We start from the raw sequence: 26,173 nt of genomic DNA, 5'->3' as shown, positions 1-26,173 counted from the left end.
AGGAGGTGAGGAGGTGAGTGGGCAGCGCCGACAAGGAGGGAACCCAGCCATGCTCTAGACAGGGTTTAGGAGTGGAGGGGACTGAACAAAAGGAATCGTCTTCATTTCACCTTCTAGTAAAGAGAACAGGCTTCAGCCAAGGGAAGGAGGGTGGAAGTGCAGAGCCCTCCTGTGCAGGAGCCCTGGGACGGGGGCACCATCCCCCAGCCCCCGGGAGCCGCCGATCCCCCCGAGACCGGCCTGCACCTGCACATGCGGGGGGCGGGGGCCCGGAATTGTTCTGCCACAGTGACCCGGCCGGCAGGGAGATCAGAGGAAGAAATAAAATCCTCAGACCTCACCGGGGGTCCCGAAGAGCAGCCTTTGCCCGGGGCCCTCACGCAGATCCCCGCGTCGCAGGGCATCGCGGTCTCTGTTACCATAAGCGATAATGCAGAAGTGTGATAAAAACCGTCTGTCGTTCATAAAATGTGATGATGCCTTTCTGCAAAGCCATAAGCCAGCCCGGGGCTCAGCCAAGAAACGGCTGTAAAATCCGGCGTCATGGCCTCAAAGCATACTTTCCAATATAAAGAATTTTCTAGGCAGCTGTTTCCAGAATTTATCTGTGTGCAATAATTGTACACCTAAAACTATGGCCGTGTTCCATGTCTGGTGGTCTCTTTAGCAGTTCCTCCCCTGTGACGGCGAGAAAGCGCCTTCTTAATGCGGATGGGCTCCGGGTGACGAGTGACCACCTCGGGTTCACTTGCTAATGACTTTGCCATCGGACATGAGCACAGGTGCCTGGGGAGGTGCCGTCTGTCTTTGTGATCCCCCAGGTTGCCAGGAAGGAGGAACTCACGCCTCTGTTGAGAAGAGCAGGTTTTGTCTTGGTTGGACTCAGAGGCCCTGAGAGCAGGAATTCCCCTCCCAAGGGCCCCCCAGGAGACCCCTCGGGCCAGGACTCCCAGGGCCCCCCAGGAGACCCCTCGGGACAGGACTCCCAGGGCCCACACAGAGCCTGGTGTTCGGAGGACAGAACCTGTGGGGACCAAAAGCGGGCACAGCTGGGCTCCCACGGAAAGCCGGGGAGGGAGGGGGAGCTGGAGCCAGAACTGGCTCCTTTGGCGGTGGGGGTGGCGGGGTACAGGGAGTCAATGGCCCCAGCCCCAGCGACAGCACAGCCGCCCCCCCAGGGGGAAGGGGATGCTGAATGGGACAGAGAACCCCACGTCCTCCACACCTGAGGCCATAGCCTGAGGCTTTCACTCCAGACCCAGACATGTACTGGCTCTGATAAGAACTTCCCTGTAATTTATTCTCCCTTGAGTCTGAAATTTGCTTCTAAATATCCAATCTTGTTTGTCTGATATATGCATTTTCATCTCGAATCACCAAGCCTGTAGATTACACTCATGCATGAAATATTTGGTGAATACCTTTTAATTTTACAAAATGCCTCCTTCTGAAATTACCCCTCCGTACCCGGGAAAACACAGAATGACATCACGTCACGGCCAGCTTGGAGGTACAAGTATTTTGCAAATCTTTTTTTTTTGAGACAGAGCCTTGCTCTGTCGCCCAGGCTGGAGTGCAGGTGGCCGGATCTCAGCTCACTGCAAGCTCCGCCTCCTGGGTTTATGCCATTCTCCTGCCTCAGCCTCCCAAGTAGCTGGGACTACAGGCGCCCACCACCACACCCGGCTAGTTTTTTGTATTTTTTAGTAGAGATGGGGTTTCACCGTGTTAGCCAGGATGGTCTCGATCTCCTGACCTCGTGATCTGCCCGCCTCAGCCTCCCAAAGTGCTAGGATTACAGGCTTGAGCCACCGCGTCCGGCCGCAAATCTTAACAATGTTGGCTTTCTACAAGCAAGTGGGCAAGTGTTGATAGACACAGAGTCACACTCTACCTGTTGGAGGAAGGGGACGATTTAATTGATGACATCTTTGGTTCCCGTCCCCATCCTCCCTGGGCCCCTCTGTACTGGGGGGCTGTGGCCTCGCGATGATCTAGGCCCACAGAGCAGCCCCCAAATCCTCTTCAGATTCCTTTCAACTCGGTGCTGTGACGTCTGTGACTTCATGAGAAAGGACGCGCTTCCAAGCAGCCGCTGAGAGCGACAGCCAGGCCGACCGGCAAATAGCCCACAGCCAGCACGGGGAGCCGCAGAAGCCACAGCGCCCACACGGGGGTCTCCATCCCCTCCATGGAGGTGCTCCCTGCCTATCCGCTGGGCCCACTCACAGGGCCCCTCCGCGGACGCTGCCCGGCCTCCCTCACCCCCCTGAGGCATCCCTCCGTCAGGTGCTGAGAACCTGTGTCTCTCACCTGCTTTTCCCAAGGCTGGAGCTTCCCCAGGATGAGAGCGGGGCCTGGGCTCCCAGCGCCGGTTTCTAGCCTGGGACCTGGCCCCTGGCTTGTGAGAGGACTGAAGTGGCTGTGTCTCCACACAGCTGACAGCTTCACGAGACAGAAGGGGAGGTCAGGGCCAAGCCCCAGTGATGAGAGGACTCAGAACCCCATGACCCGGCCACAGACGGCAGCTGGCTTAGTCCTCACGACAAGGTGAGAGCCAACAGCTCCCTCCCGCCGTGGGAAACCAGCTCTGAGAGATTCCCCGACATGCCTAGGGCCGTCCGGCTGGCGAGGGACAAGCCAGACCTAACCCCTGTGTGCTGGCTCCAAGCCCACCCTCAGCCTGTCCCTCCCCCAGCGCTGGCCTGTCCCTCCCACACCCCTCCTGCTGCCTCCAGCACAGGGAGCCCCAGGGAAGGGCAGGAGCCCGGGAGGCAGATGTGGGCATCTTGTTCCTAAGTGTCCAGAATTCCAAGACGGCTTAGGGCTGAGTGGGTGAGGCTGGTGGAAAGGTCAAGTTTCTCTATAAAAATAGTGACCACAATAATAGCAACATATGCTTTGTAGCAAAGACTCCCTGCGTGCAAACCCCTGAGGCTGGCCCAGCTGCGGCCACGCCAGGTGCCGTCTGCTGTGGGGCCAGCTCCTCCCTCCTCCTCCAGCTCCTCGGGCTGTCTGGTCTGGGGCTGTGGCTTTGGGGCCTCTGGGGCTCGGTGGCCTGCAGCCCATCCCCTTACCTTCAAGGGCCCCTTAGGGCACAGAGCGCCCCTTGGAGTAGCATCTCTGGGATGCAGGGCCGGCTGTGCCCCTGGGTGCTGCGCCCTCTGCTCTGCCTTCTCCAGCGCCCCGGTCAGGATCGGCCCCCCGACTCTGGCAGGAGCTTGGTTCGGCTGTCCCAGCCCTGGGCATCTTCTCCCTCAGACCGTGGCCTTGCAGGGCCCATGAGGGTCAAAAAGCAGAGTTCTGGCTGTTTTTTTTTTTTTTTTTTTTTTTGAGACAGGGTCCAGCTGTTGCTCAGGCCGGAGTGTAGTGGTGTGATTGCCACTCACTGCAGCCTGGATTTCCTGGGTTCAGGTGATCCTCCGACCTCAGCCACCTGAGTAGCTGGGACTACAGGCATGCACCACCACACCCGGCTGATGTCTGTGTTTTTTGTAGAGATGGGGTCTCCCTGTGTTCCCTCAGCTGCTCTCGAACTAGCTCAATCAATCCGTCCACCTAGGCCTCTGAAGTGCTGGGATGACAGGTGTGAGCCCCCGTGAGCCCCCGTGAGCCCGGCCCCTGAACATTTTTTGAATCTTTCATGTAACTAATCTGTAGGCCTAGAAGTTTGGTCATTGCTCTAAGTAGCTTCTCGGTAGAGAACTAAGAATTCTGTGTTTGACAACTGTAGGGGCCACATCTGACCCACTCCCTTCTCTCCCCTCTGTCCCTGGCAGAGGCAGGGTCTGGCGCACAGCAGGTGCTCACCAAATGCAAAATCCAAGTTTTGGCCGGGCGCGGTGGCTCAAGCCTGTAATCCCAGCACTTTGGGAGGCCAAGACGGGCGGATCACGAGGTCAGGAGATCGAGACCATCCTGGCTAACACGGTGAAACCCCATCTCTACTAAAAAATACAAAAAACTAGCCGGGAGAGGTGGCGGGCGCCTGTAGTCCCAGCTACTCGGGAGGCTGAGGCAGGAGAATGGCGTAAACCCAGGAGGCGGAGCTTGCAGTGAGCTGAGATCCGGCCACTGCACTCCAGCCTGGGTGACAGAGCGAGACTCTGTCTCAACAACTACAACAAAAAAATCCAAGTTTGCGCGTCTTCTCTTCACCGGCCACAGGTCACCGTGGTCACGGGGCTGACGTCACTGCCCAGCCTCCCGCAGGCTCAGCTAGCGAGGGCTGGAGAAGCCGGCAGAGGTTTCCATGGAGGATAAAACTGGTGCCAGACGGTGCAAGACAAGGACGGGCTCTGGAGAAGGTGAGGTTTAAACGGGGTCCTGAAGAGAAGGAGAAAGTAGCCCAAAAAGAGGAGAAAGATGTGTGCACCCCAGACAGAGCAGAGGCCGCGGAGCCAGAGTGAACCTCAGCCAGGGAGGAGGAAGTCATTTTGCCCGCAGCTGAGACCAGCCTGGTCTTCCGGCCCCGTGGCCCACGAGGCTCTTCCAACAGGCAGTTCCACACCTGCGGGCCCACCCCACACCTCCCTGCCCGCCGCTCACCAGGCCACAGTCCCTCCTCAGGGACGCCCCGCACCTCCCTGTCAGGTGAAATTGTCTGGCCTGGCTTCTGTTTTAGGGGTAAATATTGGACTGCCCTGGTTCTCTGACGGTGATTGGTGTACCCTGAGATCCATGGTTTTCTTTTTTTTTTTTTTTTTGAGTCGGGGTCCTGCTCTGTCACCCAGGCTGGAGTGCAGTGGCACGATCATCGCTCACTGCAGCCTCAAACTCCTGGCTTCAGGTGACCCTCCTGCTTCAGTCGCCCAAGTCGCTGGGACTGCAGGTGCACACCACCACACACAGCTATTCCTTAAAATGTTTATGGAGATGGGGTCTTGCTATGTTGCCCAGGCTGGTCTTGAACTCCCGGCCTCAAGCGATCCTCCACTTTGGCCTCCCTCTGGGATTACAGGTGTGAGCCTGTGTGCCTGGCCTAGCTCTATTTTCCAGCGCAGAAAGTACTAGGACCAGAAGTGTTTCAAGTTTCAGATGTTTCAGATTTTGCAATATTGGCACATACGTAATGAGATATCTGGAGGACAGGATCCAAGTCTGAACATGAAATTTATTTGTTTCATGCACACCTTGGACACAGAGAAGGTAATTGTTTACTATTTTTAAAGATTTCATGCATGAAACGAGATTTGGACTGTGACCCACCTGAGGAGTCTTCCACTGGTGGCCTCGTGACGCTCAAAAGGTTTCCTGTTTTGGAGTATTGTGAATTCTGGATTTTCGGATTAGAGATGCTCCCTCGATTTCTTGAGTCCGTTTTGGCAATCTGAATTTTTCTTTAAAAATAACCATTCCATTTGCATTATCGAATACGACGGTGGCGGGTGGCACGGTTCTCCGGGACTCCGACGAAGTCTCGCTTCACGTCCCTTCTCACCCCTAACGGCACTGATTTTCTCTTCTCTCCTTAATCTCACAAACTGGCTTCTGTGTCTTTTGAGGAAGGGTCTTTGTTCCTTCATCAGCTCCGTTTGGTTCTCCTTCGCACTGGTTTTTTGTTTGTTCTGTAAGAATTTGTTCCTTCCTTGTTTGGCCTGTTTTATTGTTTTTTCCAGTTTCTTTAACTGAAAGCCTGGCCATGCCCTTCCCTCCCCTCCCCTTCCCTCTGCTTCCCTCCCCTTCCCTTCCCTCCCCTCCCCTCTCCTTCCCTTCCCTTCCCTCCGCTTCCCACCCCTTCCCTTCCCTTTCCTTCCTTCCCCTCCCCTCCCTTCCCCTTCCCTTCCCTTTCCTTCTTTTTCCCTCCCTTCCCCTCCCCTTCCCTCCGCTTCCCTCCCCTTCCCCTCCCTTTCCTTCCTTTCCCCTCCCCTCCCCTCCCCTTCCCTTTCCTTCCTTTCCCCTCCCCTCTGCTTCCCTTCCCTTTGAGGCAGAGTCTCACACTGTGGCCCAGGCTGGAGTGCGGTGGTGTGATCTCGGCTCGGTGCGACCTCCACCTCCTGGGCTCAAGCGATTCTCCTGCCTCAACTTCCCGAGTCGCTGGGACTACAGGCGCCCGCCGCCACGCCCGGCTAATTTTTGGATTTTTAGTCGAGACGGGGTTTCACCATGTGGGCCAGGCTGGTCTCAAGCTCCTGACCTCAGGTGATAAACCCGCCTCGGCCTCCCGAAGTGCTGGGATTCCAGGCGTGAGCCACGGTGCTGGCCTCACTGATGTTCAGTCATTATCATTTTCTAATGAACGTGGTTGCCGTTCCTCCGAGCGCCGCCGCGGGCGTCCTGCGGATTCCGGCAGGTGCTGTTCCCATCCGTGTTCGCTTAACACAAACTATGATGCCCCTTTTGCTCCTTCAAAACCCAGAAATTACATATGAGTGTTTTTATTTGTGATATTAATTTCCAAGTAGACTTTTTTTTTTTTTTTTGAGATGGAGTCTCACTCTTGTCACCCAGGCTGGAGTGCAGTGGTGCGATCTCGGCTCACTGCAACCTCCGCCTCCCGGGTTCAAGCCATTCTCCTGCCTCAGCCTCCCAAGTAGCTGGGATTACAGGTGCCCGTCACCACGCCTGGCTAATTTTTTGGAATTTTAGTAGAGACAGGGTTTCACCATGTTGGTCAGGCTGGTCTCAGACTCCTGACCTCGTGATCTGCCCACCTCGGCCTCCTGAAGTCCTGGGATTACAGGCGTGAGCCACCGTGCCCGGCCCAGGTAGAAATATTTTTAAAGTCAGTTTTTGTTTCGTTATACCACACTGTGTCTACGAACAAGCTGTAGACTGTGCGTGTGTGTGTAGACGCCGTGACAGCCTCTAGATTATCTGCCTTTTGGAATTTCTTGATATTTTTATGATGAGCAAAATGTGGTCAGTTTTGGTGGATACTCCATGTATAATAGAATGTGAATCCTGTATGTGAGGGATACCAAATAAAGTCAAGATTTACATTGTTTTATTCTTGTGTTTTCAGCTTCTTGATCTGTTGCTTTTAATGAAAACAAATGAGTTATCTTTTCAGAGACCCTCAGACTGTGGATGGGGAATGGGTAGCCCAGGAGTCCAGCGTCGGGGCGGACTGGCCGGCCGGCCAGTGACAGCAGCCAGAGGGACCAGCGCCACCCTGCCCAGCCACCCCGCGTCCCTCGAACCCAGCCCAGCAGATGCAGAGCTCACATTTCTCCTGCTAGCAGCTCTCCCGACTCCCCTGTGAGCCCCGATAGCCAGGCCCATTCCCTGTCAGCACCTGCAGCCAAGCGGGAGGCCTGGGGACGGAGGAATATTGTCCTGTTCTGGCTTCGCCAGGCCAGGATTAGAACTGCATGCAGTGCAGCATCTGACGCTCGCTGGACGCTCAGGAAGGACGAGACGGCCCTCCTCCTCCTGCCACCCAGAGCCCCAGCCTCCTCCCAGCCCCCCCAGGCTCCCAGAATAGCCTGCGGCCAGAGCTGGCCTGTGGTAAACAGCTCCAGAGCCTCTGGGTAGGTCTTGGATGAATAATCCTTAGCAAAACATCGTAGGATCCAGAAAGGTGCAGGTGCCAGGCCTGAACTGTGTGGGCCCCTCCAGCGCCCCCACCCGGACCCTCCGCTGGGCCACTCCAGGCCAGGCGTGAGTAGAGGCACAGGTGGTGCTCCCCTCTGTCCCATCCCAGGAGGGCATCCAGGAGGCTGGGACGTCCCCCATCCATGTGGGAAGGAAAACCCGCCATCCTGTTGCTGATGGGGCCTCAGGGCGTTGTGGGGGGCCCCTGGGAGGAGGTGGGAGGCACATAAAACTCCATCTGCGGGTGGACTGCACACCCCTCTGGCCACAGTCCCCAGGAGGCTTTCTCCTCCACGCCATCACACACCCCAAACTTTGTGGCCCAGCATCTCTCTCCCACCCTTGTCCATACATTGTGGTGCACCCTTCGCAGATGAGCACTGCGTGAGTTCCTTCAGTTCTCTTCCAACATCCCCTGCGCAGCCATTCAGACAGGCTTCCTTCTCTCCCCTTCTTACCCAAGTGGCACGGCTCTGCGCTTCCTCTCACACCTCACTACTTACGCACAGCGGCCTCCTTCTCCTGGGTCAGCCAGGCCAGCTGGCTGCTCAGGGCTCAGGCGTTGGCTCCTCTGAGGAGTCCTGGGCTCCGACCAGCTGCTGGGCAACGCCGGGACGACAGCCTCTCCTGTCTTAAAGGGCAGGAGGTACTGCGGCTTCTTCCCCTGCCACAGCCCCAGGGACCCGACGGGGACACTCTGCCTCTGCCTCTGTGCGGGGTCATGCTCTGCCTGGAAAGCTCCTCCTTCCTTCCTGGCCCATTGGAAAATCGCCATGTGTCCTCTGGCCAGTCCCAGCACCCCCAGGTGGGACCCTAGCAACCCTGCACCTCCCACTGCAGCCCTGTCTCCCTCCTCCTCGCAGGGCAGCTGCCAAGCCTCGCCCAGTCCAGGTCTCCCCAGGCAGGATCCCTTGGGGGAAACCTGAGGAGGCAGCTGTTTCCCCCACCCCGCAAGTGTCCTCAGAGAACCCCTTCCAGACCCCAAAGTCCAGAGCTCAGCCTCAGGTTCCCTCACTCGGGTCTGGGAACTGGAAGCCGGTCCTGCTCCCCTCCCCAGCCTCTGCCCCATTTTTCTGTTCGCTTCCATGTAGAGCAGACCAGAATATGCCACCCCAAAATATGCCTCTTTGGCATAAGCATTATTTTGAGCTGCTTATTTTGAGAAACTGCAGCCACAGGAGAAACTCTGCAAGCAAGCATGGAAGCTGCTCTTCTGTGAGAGAAAGTCATATCCGTACAGGACGTGCCTCCCTCCCTGAGCCAGAAGGCCGGCTGAAGTCACCAGAGATGCTCATCCACGGAGAAGGCCTGACCCCAGTTTGGGGTAATTTCTTGGGCCCCTCCCCACACCCTTTCTCTGTTTCCGTTGAACATGGTATTTAAGCCTGAGCTCCAAGCCACGTCTCTGAGACATAGTCTGTCCCCTGAGTACGTCCCGTGCAGACCAAGGTGTACATGCTATTAAGCTACTGTTTGTTTTTCTCCTCTTATCTGTCTTGCATTACAGGGGTCTGTCCCAACTTCAAGGCCTGTGAAGGCTGCAGAGAGAATTGCTTTTCCACCTTGCAGCACGAAGCCTCCCCCCGGGATCCTCCACACCCCTAGCTGCTCCAAGACTTTCAATTACGAGCACCTGTGCCCTCCTGGAGTCTGGTGGTGCGGGAGGGGCGGGCCTGGTCCTCAGCCCTCGGGTCTTCTGGCCCTTCATTCCTGGGGAGCCCGTCTGTCCCCCTCATTCCTGGGGAGCTCGTCTGACCTCTCATCCCTGGGGACCCCGTCTGTCCCCCTCATTTCTGGGGGCTCCGTCTGTCCCCCTCATTCCTGGGAGACCCCGTCTGTCCCCTCATCCCTGAGGACCCCATCTGTCCCCCTCATTCCTGGGGAGCCCATCTGTCCCCCTCATTCTTGGGGAGCTCGTCTGTCTTTCTCATTCCTGGGGACCCCATCTGTCTCTCTCATTCCTGGGGAGCTCGTCTGACCCCTCATTCCTGGGGACCCCGTCTGTCCCCCTCATTCCTGGGGAGCTTGTCTGTCCCCCTCATTCCTGGGGACCCCATCTGTCCCCTCATTCCTGGGGAGACCTTCCCATCTGTCCCCTCATCCCTGGGGACCCCATCTGTCCCCCTCATCCCTGGGGACCGCATCTGCCCCCCCTCATTCCTGGGGACCCCGTCCGTCCCCTCATTCCTGGGGACCCATCTGTCCCCCCCTCATCCCTGGGGACCCCGTCCGTCCCCTCATTCCTGGGGACCCCATCTGTCCCCCCCTCATCCTGGGGAGCCCATCTGTCCCAGAGCTTTGCACACTGAGGCCTCGGAATCCACAAGCTTTTTCCTAATTCCCAACACATCCACATGACAGCAGCCCGTCCGGGGCTCCGGCTGGACCTCCCTCCGTCCTCACCACACAGTTGCTCTCCCTGCCCCACCCTCAGCCCTCCTCAGACCCACCCACCCGGACCCTAGGTGAGCCTCTCCCGACCCAAGCCCCAGGGTCATCCCTCTGTCCCCAGCCCCCCCACGGCCCCTCACTCAGGACACAACCCACAGCCTGGCCCCACCTGCGGACCTTACAGAGGCTATTTGGGCCCTCACCCAATGCCCACCTCACAGGACTTCTCTCCCCGCAGAGGGTCAAACATGCCCCTGCCCCAGCCTTGGCACCTCCAGCCCCACAGGCCTCCAAGGGGCTGAGCCCTCAGGTACAAGCTTCTGTGCAAAGCCATGCCCGGAGGCCTTCCCAGACCACACGGTCTAAGACAGCAATCCCCTCACGCCCAGGGCAGGCGGCCCTCCCGCCCTCCCTGCCCAGCCCCAGTGTTATTTACCTACGTCACTCCTGTCACCACCTGGCACTCACCTTGGCTAACCGGAGCTCCAGCCCCTTTGGAAGAAAAGTGTTCCCAGAGCCACTCCCTGGTCTCTGACGGGGCCACGTGTCCTCCCCAGGTGCCCTCCCCGACAGCCAGCCCCTCTGCCTCCGCACAAGGGAGGGCCCAGGGAGGCTCAGGACCTGTGTGGCTGTGTGTGTCTACGTGAGTGTCTGTGTGTTTCTGTGTATCTATGTGTGTATCTGAATGTGTGTGTATCTGTCCATGTATCTATGTGTATATCTGTGTCTATGTGTGTGTGTCTGTGTGTATATGTGTCTGTGTGTATATATCTGTGTATATGTGTGTATATCTGTGTGTACCTGTGTCTTTGTATGTTTATGTGAGTATTGGTGTGTGTCTGTGTCTGTCATGCATTGACGTGTATCTGTGTTTTTGTGTGCATCTATATGTATCTGCGTGTATGTCTTTGTGTATCTATAGATCGGTGTCTATGTGTAGATTATCTGTGTGTCCATCTGCGTATTGTATGTCCATGTGTGTCTACGCGTGTATCTGTGTGTCCGTGTGTGTGTGTCCATGTATATGTGTCTATGCAGGTATCATCTGTGTGTCTATGTGTATTGTGTGTCCATGCATATATCTGTATCTATGTGTATGTCTATGTGTGTGTCCATATGTTTCTGTGTCACGTATCTGTGTCTATGTGTGTATCATCTGTGTCCACATGTATCTGTGTGTATCTGTGTTTCTGTGTGTGTGTCTATGTCTGTATCTGTGTGTCCACATGTATATCTATGTTTCTGTGTATTTCTATGTGTGTATCTGTGTTTCTGTGCGTATCTGTATCTGTGTTTCTGTGTCTATGTGTGTATCTGTGTGTCCACATGTGTATATCTGTGTGTTTCTGTGTGTATCTATGTGTGTATCTGTGTGTTTCCGTGTGTATCTGTGTATCTGTGTGTTTCTGTATCTATGTGTGTATCTGTGTTTCTGTGTGTATCTATGTGTGTATCTGTGTGTTTCTGTGTGTGTCTATGTGTGTATCTGTGTGTTTCTGTGTGTCTATGTGTGTATCTGTGTGTCCACATGTGTATATCTGTGTTTCTGTGTGTATGTGTGTATCTGTGTGTGTTTCTGTATCTATGTGTGTATCTGTGTGTGTTTCTGTGTGTATCTATGTGTGTATCAGTGTGTGTCTGTTTTCTCTTTGTTTTCACAGTGTCCACAGACGGGCAGACTGAACCACCAAATTCCTCCTCAGAGCCCAGTAAAGGCACCAGGCAGAAGGGTCCGGCCGAGGGCTGGCCACTGTCTCCTCACTCCTCAGTGGGGTCCTGTCTTCCGACTTTTGTCATGTGCTGCCGCAGCCTGTGGACGCCTGGTCCCCACGTGGAGACGGGCTTGTGGTCCCTCCTCTGAGAGCCTGCTTTGTGCCCGGCCCCGGGCCGAACTTTGAACGAGGCTCCTGTCTTACTCGAGTGCTTATGTTTTGGGGAGATAAACAATAAACAGGAACAGAAGAAAGTGTCCTCAGACCACGGCGGGTGCTGTTGGGAAAACAGTGGTGGGGCAGGGAGGGGCGCTTCTGAAGGATCTGGCGAGGTCAAGGTCAGTGTTCTGAGAGGGCGACAGACGAGCTGAACTAGGATCCTGTGCAAGGGAGGGAGGCGTCCAGTGGTGCAAACGGGTGCAGATAACAGCCGGGCTCCTGAAGAACCTACTCTGGGGAGGGGTGGGGGGCAGGAGGCGAGTGGAGGTAAGTGCCCAGGGAATCTCCACGAGGCCCCACACTGGATAATGGTGTTCCATGGGGTCTGGTCACCCCCATATCTGCCCCGAGACACTAGCCACAGCTCTGCGTCGAGGTCCTGCAGGCCATGGGAGAGATGGGGGGCAGGAGCCTACAGAACCCCAAATCCAAGGGAGACCCTTGCTGGGCTGGGAGAACACAGGCCAAGACCTTCCTTCCTGCCACAGGCTTCTGTCCCTGCTGTCCGCTCCCCCGGGACTCTCCCTGCACCCGGGATCTTCCCCCTCACCCTCCTTGGCCTCTCTCGGTGACCCTGTCTACACACAGATGTGCTGTCCATGTGAGTGGAAGGAAGGATGAAGTCCACTCACAGGGATGAGGCTGTCTCCCCGGGGAGCGGGGGGGGCGGCCCACCTCCAGGTCACACCGCCCCACCCAACACAGCCTCCAGTCCAGCTCCAGGTGGGCGGCACCCAGCCCTTCACTCACTTCAGATGGCCCGAGAGACATGGATTCCACTGACCAGCCCCACTTCTCCCCTTATAAGTATCTAGTGGGTGCCCACGGAATGCCAGGCATTGGGCCAGGCTCAGAGATGAGTGAGTCCTCAGGAACAACGAGCTCAATGTCCTGAATTCACATAAAGGAAACTGAGGCTCAGAGAGGGCAGGGTGGGCCCAGGTAACAAGCCAGCGAGTGAAAGAAAGAAGGGGGGCCCAGGCCCTGCTCCCAGCCCACAGGCCTGGACTTGCTGCAGAGGCTGCTGGCCCAGGCAATCTGGGCACTGGGGAAGCAGCTGGCTTGGGGGACAGGGGGTGTGGCCTCCTCCCACACACTTACCTCCCTGACTAGGATCTTAGGCTGACATCCACCTCCCCTTATATTCCCTACTGGGGGCTGGGGGGCCAGAAGCTGCTGCTTGCAGAAGCCACGTTGTACAAGCACCGCTGCCCTGGGTGTGGGTGACAGATGAGATGCACTCGCGTGCACGCACATGCATGTGCACGCACATACAAACACACACGCACGCGCACACACACACACACTCTCATGCACATGCACACACACACTCATGCACACGCACACACACACGCACACACACAAACACACTCATGCACACACACACTCATGCACACGCACAAACACACACGCACACGCCTGCACTCACACACCCCGTCGGCCCCAAGCAGGAAGGCGCCCCCCGCACACCAGCCCCTCTCTGCGCCCCCAGCGGGCCGGGAGTCCGGAGGGTTAAGGCGGGCGCGTCCCCCGGGCGAGGCCGGTGCCGGGAGCTCCACTGCCCTGGCGTCCCCTGGGTCCGGGCCCAGTCGCTCCCCGGGTCTCCCGCGGGGCCGCCTCCGCCTCCTCTTGCCGAGACGGGCGTGGGGCACGGGGTCGCCGCCCGGCGGGGAGCTCATCCGGCGGCGCAGACGCCCCGCGGCTCCGGGGAGGGACTTGGCCCAGGCCCCGGCCCCGGGCTCCTCCGGGGAGGAGCCGAGAGGCTGCAGCTGGCGGCGGCGGCGGCCCTGGGCGGGCGGGGGTCCCGGGAAGCGGCCAGGCCGGAGCCCCCCACTGGGCCGCAGCTGCTGGCCCGGCCGGAACCGAGCGCGCCCCCACCCGGCCTCCGCCGCTTCCCTCTGCAAACCGCGAGCCGGAGGCGCCCTCCCTCAGCGGGCCCGGAGCTGCGCGGCGTCGCGGGGCGCGGCCGAGGGGAGGAGGAAGGAGAGCGCAGCGCAGCCGGCCCGGGCCCAGCAGTGACTCGCGGGGCGGCGGCTCCGCCAATCTGCGGGCGCTGACGCGGGGGGCGGCTCCGCGGCGCTCGATATCTGCCCGCCCGGGGCGCGGGGCGCCGAGAGGCTCGGCCAGGCGGGAGCTGCTCTCGGGGCGGACGCTGCACCTGCCCGGGACCCCGCCGGCCGCTCCGCGCCCACCCTTCCGCCCTTCGCCCTCCCAGCCCCGGTCTCCCGGGCGCGGCGTGAGAGCAGAGCCCGGCCCGGAGGAGCCGCCCCTTCCCCGCCCGCCCGCCCGGCGCCTGGAGCGGACCGCGCTGAGGATCGGGTCGCCTGCGGCCGCCGCCACCGCCCAGGCCCGTCGCGCCCCGGCCGGGATGGACCCGCGCGCCCGATGAGCCCCGCGCCGGCCGCTGCGAGCGCCGAGCCTCCCCCTGCTGCGGCCCCCGCCGCCCCCTGCGCGCCCGGCCCCGCGGACCAGGACCCCTGCGCTCCCCGGCTGAGGGCGCGGCCGCTCCGGAGACGCCGAGCGGGGACGGCCCCGAGATGGCGCGGGGACCCAGCGCTTTGGCGGCGGGCGCCCTGCACGCGGTCCGGGCCCGGGCACAGCCCCGGAGCTGGTAGCCGCCCGGCGCCGATGGACCTTGACCCGCGAGGCGGCGCCGCGCTCGTGCCCAGCCGCAGCTAGAGGGGCGCGAGGGGAACGCGCTCCAGGCCCGGGCCGGCCGCGCGGCCATGAAGATGATCCTGGTGCGCCGGTTCCGCGTGCTCATCCTCATGGTCTTCCTGGTGGCCTGCGCGCTGCACATCGCCCTGGACCTGCTGCCCCGGCTGGAGCGGCGCGGCGCGCGGCCCTCGGGGGAGCCCGGCTGTTCGTGCGCGCAGCCCGCGGCCGAAGTGGCCGCGCCCGGCTGGGCCCAGGTTCGGGGCCGCCCCGGGGAGCCCCCGGCCGCCTCCTCCGCCGCCGCCGACGCGGGCTGGCCCAACAAGCACACGCTCCGCATCCTGCAGGACTTCAGCTCCGACCCCTCCTCCAACCTCTCGTCCCACTCGCTGGAGAAACTGCCGCCCGCGGCGGAGCCGGCCGAGCGCGCCTTGCGGGGGCGGGACCCCGGTGCCCGGAGACCCCACGACCCCGCGCACCGGCCGCTGCTGCGAGACCCCGGCCCACGTCAGTCCGAGCCGCCGCCCGGCCCCGGCGGAGACACCTCGCTCCTGGCCAGGCTGTTCGAGCACCCGCTTTACCGGGTGGCGGTTCCGCCGCTCACGGAGGACGACGTCCTGTTCAATGTGAACAGCGACAGCAGGCTCAGCCCCAAAGCGGTGGAAAGCCCGGACTGGTGAGTGGGGGCTGGCAGGTGCCCACCACCAGCACGGGAGCCGTGAGCCCAAGGCACGGCGGAGAGAGGTTCAGGGGCCCCGAGAGGCCGCCCCCCAGGGAAGAGGCCGGGCAGGGAGTGTGGTGTGGGAGGAGGCAGCTGCCCAGCTCAGGGCACTGCCTTTGTCTCCAGAATAACCTTCTCCTTGGGAGGGGCTGCCGGGTGGTGGGAGCTGTGCCCCTGTGGCTGCTGGTGAGGAAGCCAGACCCTGCGCCCTTTAGAAGCGCGTCCTGGCCATCAGCTTGGGAAATGGGGGTCAGGCAATGAATGAATGGGTTGGTGAGGAAAGGAGAATGGCCTTTCCCAGGGAAGGGGCCAGGCTGCTGCTCGGCTTTCAGACACTTGGCGAGGGTGCTCTGGGTGGGCACCTTGGAGAAGGTCTGGATGTGCCTATTGAGTCTTTTAAACCCAGTGGCTGGGGCAGAATGATCAGAGGGGTTTGCTGGCAGCCATGAGGTGCAACAAAGGGGCCCACCCAACAAGGGCGGGGGTGTGCTGGTTGCAAAGAGAGGATGGCTGGATAAAGGGCGAGAAGCCACGCAGGGAACATCTCTTTAAACTGTCCTGGCTGAGTCCTTTCCCCACCCCCCAGCCCTTCCCTCCGCCACACAGATCAAAACAAGCAGATGCTACAACCCGAGGCAGTGGAACATTAACCACGGCAAGGCCGGATAAGTAACTCCCTGCAGAAGGTTACCCCAGCGGCAGAGGGGAGACCAGCCTCCCAAAAGATCTCACTGCAAATCCCTTCTCCCCTGAAGTGTGACCAGGCCCAGTGCCTTCTGTCTGAACACACTGGCTGTTTGGAAGCCTCTGAGCCCTGCCTGCTGGTCAGGTTCAAGGAAATGCTTGGAAATTTGAGAACCAGAGCAGCGGCCTGGGCTGTGGCTCTTGGCAGGGCAGGGAGAGACGGCCACCCAGAGCAGTGAGTGGCCAGGAAGTGGATCCTAGCCCCCCTCCCACGTCCACCGCAGGACAGAGCTTGGGCAGAAACCTACTCCGCTTTAGGTGAATTCGAGCTAGGACAAGTTCCACATTTCCCTCCAGCCCAGCAGGCAGACGGAGGGTCTGTCCTTCCTCCAGTACCGTCCCTTGACCCCAGAGATGTGAGGACAGGCTGCGTGGGCGGCGGGTCATCCATGGGAGCCTGGGCTGGAGAGAGTGCTGCCTCTTTCCTCTCTCCCCACCCAAACTGCTCTCATTAAAATCAAATTTAGCCTCTTGCATCATTCTGCCCCTGGTTGTTGGAACAAAAGCAGAGAGCCGGGGAAGGTTCCTGACAGACTGGGCGTGTCTGTGATTTTCATGCAGTCTGCGGTCAATGGTAGGTTCTCCCCTCTACTCCAAGGGAGAGCCAGCAGCCCCTGGTACCCCCAGCTGACATCATGGTGGGGCCATTTCGGTGACCCCGGGACAGACGTGGCGGGGACGGTAGGGCAGTGCTGACGTCCTGGGATTAGTCTTGCTGTAGTTATAGCTGTCTGTGGCATCTCCAGAGGGTGAATAAGAATTACAGGCCTTTCACCGTGTTATTAGCTGGCAGCAGAGCAGCCACAGAAGAAAGTGCAGACATTGCAGGGCCCTCTTTAAGCAGAGGCACCTTCCACAACATCTGCACTGACTTGAACCCAGAGTTAAAAACATTGGCGTCGGTGGCCTCTCCCCCGTCATCCGGCTCACGGGCCTGTTCCTTCTGTGCTGATGTTCATCCCCGCTGCTCCCTGCAGGCCGCATGTGGGTGCTGAAGGTGCAGAATTCCTCTCCACCGGGGAGGCAGCCGCGGACTCCTATCCCAACTGGCTCAAGTTCCACATTGGCATCAACCGGTACGAGCTGTACTCCAGACACAACCCAGCCATCGAGGCCCTGCTGCACGACCTCAGCTCCCAGAGGATCACCAGCGTGGGTAGGTGTCCTTGGGCGCACTTGAGGGCCATCTGTGTGCCGGCTGGGGCTGGCGTCAGGGCTGCCGGGGCAGGCTGTGCGTTAGAGAGGTCTGGGAGGCCGTTGTTCGTTGTTCGTTACCGCAGCATTAACCTCCTGCAGCGATCTGCACGGGAAGCGCGGAGGGACAGAAGGCTCACGTCTCGTGTGCTCTCACACCGGATGTGCCCCTGATCTGCTGCACGATGAGCTGGGAGATGCCTGGACAGCCTGTCCGCTGTGCTCTGCCTCCTCACCTGGGTGGTCCTTGGGGTGCCAACTGAACGACAGCGTCTTTCCCTCCTGGGGTAGAAGACTAGAGGGGCATCCTCGGCGGCGGTGACCCCTCCACCGAGATCGTGTGCGTGGGACTTTCCTGCTTTTCTGCACACGACCCTGGCTGGGTGGGGAGATAGCCTTGAGCCTGCTTCTTGTGGTTTTGAAGCCGTCCTTCGTCAGAGCTCAGCAAGGCGCTGTGCGATTTCATACTGAGGAGACGTAGGCAGGGCTCAGGATGGAGGCCTGGGCCTCCCAGATGGAGGAGTTTGAAGGCAATGTCTCCAGGTAGTTTGGGATCTGCTGAATTGGACAAAAAAGGGCATCGGGTTGCTGATTTCAGGAAAATGTACCACTGCAGCTTCTGAGCGTGGAGGTTTGGTGCCGTTGTTCTCAGCTTGTAGGCAATTGTTTGTGAAGCTCCCATTTGTCACCAGGGCTTGGAGAGGCAGTGAGGGCAGGGCTGAGGCCCTTTGGTGGGAGCGGCTGCTCCCCAGGGATTGCAGGGAGTGGGCCTGGGTGCACACAGTGGGCAGGTGCAGAGGCTGGGAGAGCCTGAAGGCAGGGCTTTCTTTGCGCTGTGTGATGAGGCCAGCCGTCCCCGCATTAGCTGCGTGTGTGTCTCAGAAGCAGCCCTGGGGCTGAAAGGGTCCTGGCAGCCTGGGGTTCTGTCCAGTTGCTGACACAGGACTTAGGTGTCACCTTTCAGGCTGGCAGGTGGGTTTTCCAGAGCCCTGCAGGGCTGTTCCTGACTGTCTCTGCCCGGTGCCGAGTTGTTCGCTGGGCATTCACCTGGTCATGGGAAGAGAACTTGCAGCTTTCTCCCCACTCCGTGATCAGCTCACCTCATAAGAGAGATCAGCTGGACAAGCTGGGGGTCCTCTTCCCTCCATGCCTGGGAGGAACCTGAACACCTCCCCCTCCCTCGAGGCCCCCCTCCTTGAAAACTCTGCCTTTCTCCTGCCCTGCAGGGGTCTGAGGGCTTCGAGCTGCGCTGGGGAGCAGTCCTGTAGACAGCCACAGCCGGAACGTCCCTTCTGCCCCTGAAAGTGAGCGTGGCCATTAAGGAACTATCCGATGCATTGATCAATGTGTGGGTCCATCCAGCAGATTTTACCGGCACCTCCTGCATGTCAGGCCCCGTTTCTGGGTGGTGGGGAGTTGAGGATGAGTTCAGCCTCAAGGAGATCCACTGCCTCTGTGGACCGGACGGCCCCCGGAAGAGACGCACACACAGTGCCCGGTCCTGAGAAGGAACGAGCACTTCAGAGCCACACACGCCAGGCAGGGCGTGTGGAGAGGAGGGGGCTCCACTGGGAGGGGCTGAGGACCTTCCACGGGGTCCGTCGGGCGGCTCACCTTCCAGGTGGGGTCCGTCGTGGCAGGGAGAGGAATGCGAGAGCATTGCACACCAGCCAGGGCGTTCGGGAGGCGCAGCACTCACGTTTGGAAGCCTCCCATGCCGCTGTCCGTGTGAGCTTCTCTCCAGCTCATTTTCCCCGTCTGTCCAGCGGGGTCTCCCCACGTAGGATCGATGCAAGGATAGGATGAGATGGTGCATGTGAGCAAGCTTGTAAAATATTAACTAGTACTTCGTGCGTGGCCTTCCACAACAGCCCCCTCGTGTGCACAGGCAGGGTCTGGGCAGAGGGAGCGCTTGGTGGATTCCAAAGGCCACTACGCCCTTGGCGGGCACTGGAGCTCGCCACATCCCTCAGGGACCAGTCAGCTTTCCAACACCAACACTGCAGAGGTGCGGGAGTTCTGTGCCCAGGAGCTCCTAGAGCGGCTTCAGGGAGAGTGCGGGGCCTCTGGGACCTAGGGCAGCTTTGCCCACCTCAGGAGCCCTTTGTCCATCTGGACAGGCTAGCCCTAGGTCACTGCCACCCCCTTTGGTCCAGCTGCCCCAGGGCAGTGGTGCCCAGGCTGCCTGACATTGCGGTAGTGTGGACAAAGCCTTTGCCAGGGAATCCCTGACCCAGGGTTCTGGTGTGGCCTCCTCCTGGGTGTGCCCTGGTAAGTCCTGTGCCTACTGAAGGGCTGCCCGAGCTGATCTCGCTCGCCCGCCTCCTAGACCACGTTGGCCACACTGGTTCTAATCCTGTCTTCTTGGGTGGGGGCCCATCTGAGGACAGGCTTGGTGCTGACAGTCATTCTGCAGGGCCTGCAAGGAGGGCGAGTGGACACAGCCCCGTCACCCAGGCGGGACAGCAGGCTCTGGCCCAGGAGATCTGGGGGTGAATCCTGGCTCTGCCGGCCACTAGCCAGAGCGGAACTGGGCAAATGGATTAACCCCTCCAGTACCTGGCTTCTCGCTGAGAACATAGAGACAGTTATAATCCGGACCCCGTAACCTCTGACTTACAAATCTGAATGCCAAACAAAACCCATTCATTAGCAAAACCTGACTCAAGCTGAACGGATTTGGGGGCAGAACACCGAGGCTAGTTAAAAATCCTTATTTTTCTCTCTTACAGTGAATATTCACGTGTTCCTCTGAGGAACACGAGTGTGTTTGATTGTGGGGTTCTGCCCCAGAGCCGTGTGGGCATGCCACGAGCGGCAGCCACGTACCACCTGTGCTTTCGTTATCGAAATACTCGCAGTCCCCAAATACTTCTGCCCCCAAAGATGTTGAAGGAGAGCCCGGACCTGTGGTGCCGGCTTCACGAGGTTGTTCAGGCTTAAATGTGCAAATACGAGTAAAGACATGAGAGCAGAGCCTGACAGCTCACCTGCTGGGTGGGGTCTCTGTGTGGCAGCAGCATTTCGGGGCAGCTCACCTGCTGGGTGGGGTCTCCAACACTGCAGTAGTATTTGGGGGCAGCTCATCTGCTGGGTGGGTATCTTGGAGGCAGTAGTATTTGGGGGCAGCTCACCTGCTGGGTGGGGTCTCCAACATTGCAGTAGTATTTGGGGGCAGCTCACCTGCTGGGTGGGGTCTTTGTGTGGCAGCAGCATTTCAAGGCGGGCTGATCCTTCTTCTCTGGGGAAGCCAGAGCTGGGCAGGTGCCTGAGCCTCGTGAGGGTCTCGGACTGGATGCTGGGCCCTGTACTCCCCCTGCCTTGGGCTTGGAGATGCTCACAGGTGAGTTCTCATTTTTGAAGAGGTCTGTCTTCCTAGGAAGCAGAGATCCCTCACCTGGGAACCAAGCGTCCCGCTGGAGTTGCTCCATGCCCAGGCCCAGGTCTCCTGGTCTGCAGGGCACGGCACAAGGAGGCTGGCCTAGGCCAGGCCAAGTGTCCCTGGAGGATGTACTCTGTCCCAGAAGGGGCCTGACCTGCTTGCTGACCCCGCTTGCTGCTGCCTGGCTGACCTGACTCAGCCACGGCTGTTCTGAGGGCCCTTCTGAGTACGAACTCCCAGTTGGAGGTTCTGGGTGAAGACCAAATAGCTTGAGATAGCAGCCTCTGGCTGGGCCCTTGGCATCGCCAAGCCAGTCAGGCAGGTGTAGAGCCTGATGCCCCTAGACAGGTCCTGCAACCAAGAACAGGGGTAGCCTTCAAAGGCCAGCCCTGCCTTCCAACCACCGCTCCACAACGAGGGAAACCCAGGCTCTAAAAGCAGGAGGTTTGTCCAAGATTAGCACCTGCGTGCTCCAGGCTCTGAGTTCTGTCCCCTCAGCTGTCTGGCCCCTGGGTGCTCGCTTTCATTTCAAGTCACTCATCTTGCTATTAAACATGAGCCCAGAAATATTGTTGTAATGGAGAACGAGGCCTGAGAGTCCCTCAGAATGGTTGCATGAAATCTCCCCTGCTCAGAACCACCTAGTCGAATTCATGGTGCTCCACGTGGCCTGCAGGACGGCTGGTTAGAGCTGGCAGAGGTTTATTTATAGCCGGGCTCCTGGCTGCCTGGTAACGGGCCACTGCCACCTTTAAAGAATCTTGGGATATTATCTACCTCTATTCAGCTTGAAATCCGGCATGCGGTGCCTTCGGCTGGCGCTGGTGATAATTAAACTGCCATCATGCACAATTATGGATGCAAATAATAAATGACATAATTAACGACTCTGAGCTGGGCGCGGTGGCTCAAGCCTGTAATCCCAGCACTTTGGGAGGCCGAGACGGGGGGATCACGAGGTCAGGAGATAGAGACCATCCTGGCTAACACGGTGAAACCCCATCTCTACTAAAAAATACAAAAAACTAGCCGGGCGAGGTGGTGGGTGCCTGTAGTCCCAGCTACTCGGGAGGCTGAGGCAGGAGAATGGCGTAAACCCAGGAGGCGGAGCTTGCAGTGAGCTGAGATCCGGCCACTGCACTCCAGCCTGGGCGACAGAGAGAGACTCTGTCTCAAAAAAAAAAAAAGACGACTCTGTACTTGGAATTACTTTTTTAAAAAGTCATCCCACTGGCGTGTGAGGATTTGGGCAGCTTCTGGACTGAAATACAGAATTGCTCCATCCGGATTGGGTCAAAGCCTGTGGTTGGGAGAACATGCCTGCACAAGGAAAACTGACTCCACGGGACGAAAGTCCTTGACACGAACTGATCTGCCGAAAGGGGAAGAATGGGTCTAGCTAGAATCCAGGACTAACCGGCCGGTGAGCTTCGAGGAACAAAGGGCCTTCCGCTGGGTCAGCCCACAAGAGGGAGCTGCCTGCAGGTGCCCGGGAGGGCACGGCCACCCTGTCTGTCCATTGGGAGCAGAACTCCTTGGAAGGCAGCACCAGCTCCAGAAAGGTCACCATCCCCCCGTCCTGCCCACCGCAGGTGGCAACTGCCTCTGCAGGTCACAGTCCCAGAGCGTGGCTCGGCCGACCTGGAGGAGAAAAGGGAAGATGCCCAATTAGCTGGAGGCCCATGGCCTCAGGGCTGGGGGACCGTGGGTCATCCTGAAAGAAGGACAATGACCGCCTGGAAAGGACGATTTCGGGTGGAGCCTGGAGGAGGCGGCCAATAGCTCAGTCCGCACTCAACTCCCTTCCCAGCCGTCTGATGGAAGGCGAGGAGCTAAAGCTCATGCTGCTGAGGCCTGGGGTCTCCCAGGCACCGGCCTCCACACGCCCAGCAGAGACAGCAGCCGCCTAACTGCAGGAGTGTGCCCCGACGTGCTCCTGCCGACGTTCCTTCTAATGGCAGACGTGGTCCCCACTGGGGCAAGGCTGCAGTTTTCTTTTAAAAAAACAGATCTTTCAAAATAAAAGGGGCCTTGAAGAAAATCGGGAAATAAGTAACAGTCTGGGCTGGAGGCAATTCTGGCGAAAGTGTCCCAAGGGTGGTGTGTGATGGACGGGACTTGCAGGGCTGACGTGGCCTTGCCTGTCACTTGAAGCCTCCAGGAGAGTCGAGGACTGGCAGACCCAGGCCCGGAGCACGTGCGGGCTCTCAGCTCTTCCGGCCCCTTACCTTGCAGTGGGGGCCCACAGTTCTCGCCTCCTTGATGCCAGCCCCAGAGTGCTCACTGCTGGCCAACTCTTTCCTTTTCCGTCTTTTCCTCAGAACCGGGTCCTTCGGTGCCCACGGTGAGTGGGTATATGAGGCTGTGTGTGGGCACCTGGGGTCTGGGACACCCAGCAGACCTCTCTGGCTTGGAGATGTGTGGCGTGGGAAGAACAGGGTGACCTGAACCCTCCTGGTGTCACATTCTTCACATCTGAGCCCTCCTTGGGTGAGGCCCTGCTTCCAGCACACACAGCTGACCCCGTTCGTCTTCAGGCATAACTGCTTCACTCTGACACTTGAAGCCAGACGGTGGCTGTGAACAGCAGGGGCCTGTGAACAGCCTGGCTGTGACCCCCAAGGATGACGCTGGCCCTCTTCACAGACGAGATGACCCGGGCCAAGGGCAGCAGCGTGGTGGCCCACACCGACTGCAGCATCTCACACCTGGATGTGTTTGTGTGATCCACAGGCCTGTAGGAGGTGGAACTGGTTCATTTAGTCAGGTTGAGGATCTTGTTAGAAAGGGTTCCTGCTCCCACCCGAAACCAAGGCTGAGTGGTGGTTGCACCCGGTCTCCATTCCCGTGAGCATCAAGCGGGGTGTGGGGACCCCCAGCCCCGGGCCACACACCTCTTTCCTTCGGGGCCGTCTCTCCCTCTCTCTCGCCAGAGCTGCTCTGGGTTCTTCCTTACAGAACTTCCCAGCGGGTTGCCGGAGCTGTCTGGGGTTACGTGGCTTGCCCGGGGCCACACTGACTGGGGCCAGGCACCGAAGTCCATTCGTATTTCCGTGACAGCAGCCATCTTTCTATATATTTCTTATTTCATAGGAGATGCCAGCGTCTCCTGGAGTCCTTCTGAGGAGGCACCTGCATACTGACATCGCCTCACCCAGGGAGAGACCGTGGGCAAAACCTAGTGATGTCCAAGGGTCTTTGTGGCGCTGAGCTCTTAGTGCTGACAGCAACTTGAAATAATGAAAGCACAGGGCACTCTGTGAGTGGCTGTTAACTTGTGTAACTAGTGGATGTTAATCACGTTAACTAGCCATGTTACCTAGTGATGTAGATTAATATGATTAATCAATATGAATGAATCACATACACTGACGGGTATCTGGGCGATTGGATTCTTCAGGGAGGCCAGGGAAGAAGCGGACCTGTCACCTTTGGTCTAAAGGTGGTGAGTTCAGTGGTGGGAGGTGCTCAGGGCAGGTGGGTCGGAAGGGGAGAGTGTTCCAGATGGGAAGAAACTATTCGAAAGGCAGTGGAAATCTTCCCGTGTGCACAGAGAGGACGGGTGGCCGCTGGGTGAGATTGTACTGGGGAATTGGGGGGCTAGTGGACATCTTCCCGTGTGCACCGAGGACGGGTGGCCGCTGGGTGGGACTGCACTGGGGACTGGGGCCTGTGGAAATCTTCCCGTGTGCACAGAGAGGATGGGTGGCCGCTGGGTGAGATTGTACTGGGGAATGGGGGGCCCTGTGGACATCTTCCCGTGTGCGTAGAGAGGATGGGTGGCTGCTGGGTGGGAATTGGGAGGACTGGGTGGGGAGGCCCTGTGGATATTGTCCTGTGTGCTTAGAGAGGACGGGTGGCCGCTGGGTGGGAATTGGGAGAACTGGGTTGGGGGGCTGGTGGATATTGTCCTGTGTGCATAGAGAGGACAGGTGGCCACTGGGTGGGAATTGGGAGAACTGGGGAATGGGGGGACCCATGGACATCTTCCTGTGTGCACAGAGAGGACGGGTGGCCATTGGAGCAGTGCAGACGGGACCTGCTTCCAGAAGAAGGACTGAACTGACCAGATTTGCATGTTTTTATTGCCCTGGGAATTGGGGCTTGGAGGCCTTCTGGGGTCCAGTTGTGCTGTTGGTTTGACAATGGCCTGTATTTGGGGGGGGTGGCTACAGAGGGAGATGGAGGGAAGGTGGTCGGTGGGAGGGGGCTTAGCAGGTGAGTCTCTGAGACTTGTCCACGGTGTGGGGTGACTCTGGGGTCTGTGCCAGGACGCCCCCGTCTCAGCCAGCTTCACGGGCATCAGAGGGATCAGCTCTCAGTGGGCCCCTCCCCAGGCTGGGGCTGGGCAGGCTCTGACTGACCCCTGTCCACCGGGGGCACAGGAGGCTGCATCAGGGAAGGCGTCTCCGTCAGTCCCGTCCCCAGGGCCTGTGCCCATGCTCCTGGGCTTCTCCTACCAATGAGGTGAGATTTCCAAGCGTCGTGAACCTTGGTCTGTCTTTAAGAAAACCCAGAATGGCACCTTTTCGTCGAGGCCTGCCCTGCGTCCTGGCTCTGCCACCTGCTGACCCCTTCCTGGGTGTGAGGGCAGGATGACCCGTTCAGTGACAGGAGGGTGGATGTCTGCACCTCCCAGCCATCCCAATGTGCGCCGAAGGCCTGAGACGCCGGGCGGCTCGTGTGCTGGTCTTTGTGGGGAGATCATATCTGATTTTAGAGCGGAATTCCAAACATCCTCCAGCAGAAGACCCACTTGGTAGACTGAATGGTGGGCTCAGGTGGGCGGCACGGCCCACGGTCCACAGGCAGCGGAGTCCTCAGTCTTGTGACATCTTCATGCCCTTTAATTTCTAATCGTTTATTTCCTCCGTGGGGAGGAGCTCGCCTCACAGCTGAGCACAAGGGCCAGGGAGACCAGACCTGCTTCCGGAAGAAGAAGGACGGAACCAACCAGATTCAGATAAAATTTGTTTGCTTGTTTGTTCCTGAGACGGAGTCTCGCTCTGTCACCCAGGCTGGAGTGAGTGGCACGATCTCAGCTCACTGCAAGCTCTGCCTCCCGGGTTCACGTCATTCTTCTGCCTCCAGAGTAGCTGGGACTACAGGCGCCCGCCACCGCGCCCGGCTAATTTTTTGTATTTTTAGTAGAGATGGTGTTTCACCGTGTGAGCCAGGATGGTCTCGATCTCCTGATCCTGTGATCTATAGGCCTCGGCCTCGCAGAGTGCTGGGATTACAGACGTGAGCCACCACGCCCAGCCAATATGTTGTTATTTTAAAAAGCAGGGTTACGAGCCCTGGAAGGAGCTGATACACCTGGTATAGGAAGGAACCCTTAAATCCTGTGACCCCAGTTACTAAATGGAAATGGGAACGTCCAATGGAGCTTAATCCAGCCGCTAATTTTTTAATCATCACTTCTTTTTTTCTTACTAAAAACTGTACTCCCTGTTCGTTGTGGAAATTAGAAACACAGTTAAGGAAAAAAATGGAAAACTAAAATCAACCACAGTTTTACTTTTGGGAGAAAACTACCCAGCTTCAGGTGCCCATCCAGGCATCCCAGTTTTAAAAATCCGTGCACTGTATTCAGAAGAAAATGGTTATGGAGTCTAA

General features: G+C 58.7%; 1 protein-coding gene across 1 annotated transcript in view; it reads left to right on the top strand.

Moving 5' to 3' along the window:
* Nucleotides 1-13,970: 13,970 nt before the first annotated feature.
* The window catches only part of FAM20C (FAM20C golgi associated secretory pathway kinase), a 67,102-nt gene continuing 54,899 nt past the window's right edge, over nucleotides 13,971-26,173 (top strand). Inside the window, exons 1-2 of the mRNA XM_003895621.4 lie at nucleotides 13,971-15,189; nucleotides 16,956-17,134. Coding sequence (XP_003895670.1) covers nucleotides 14,585-15,189; nucleotides 16,956-17,134 — 784 coding nt within the window. The 5' untranslated portion in view covers nucleotides 13,971-14,584. The remainder of the gene's footprint in view (nucleotides 15,190-16,955; nucleotides 17,135-26,173) is intronic.

The sequence above is a fragment of the Papio anubis genome, chromosome 4 (assembly GCF_008728515.1).
Source record: "Papio anubis isolate 15944 chromosome 4, Panubis1.0, whole genome shotgun sequence".
NCBI lineage: Eukaryota > Metazoa > Chordata > Mammalia > Primates > Cercopithecidae > Papio > Papio anubis.
This window is presented reverse-complemented; position numbering and strand designations above follow the sequence as displayed.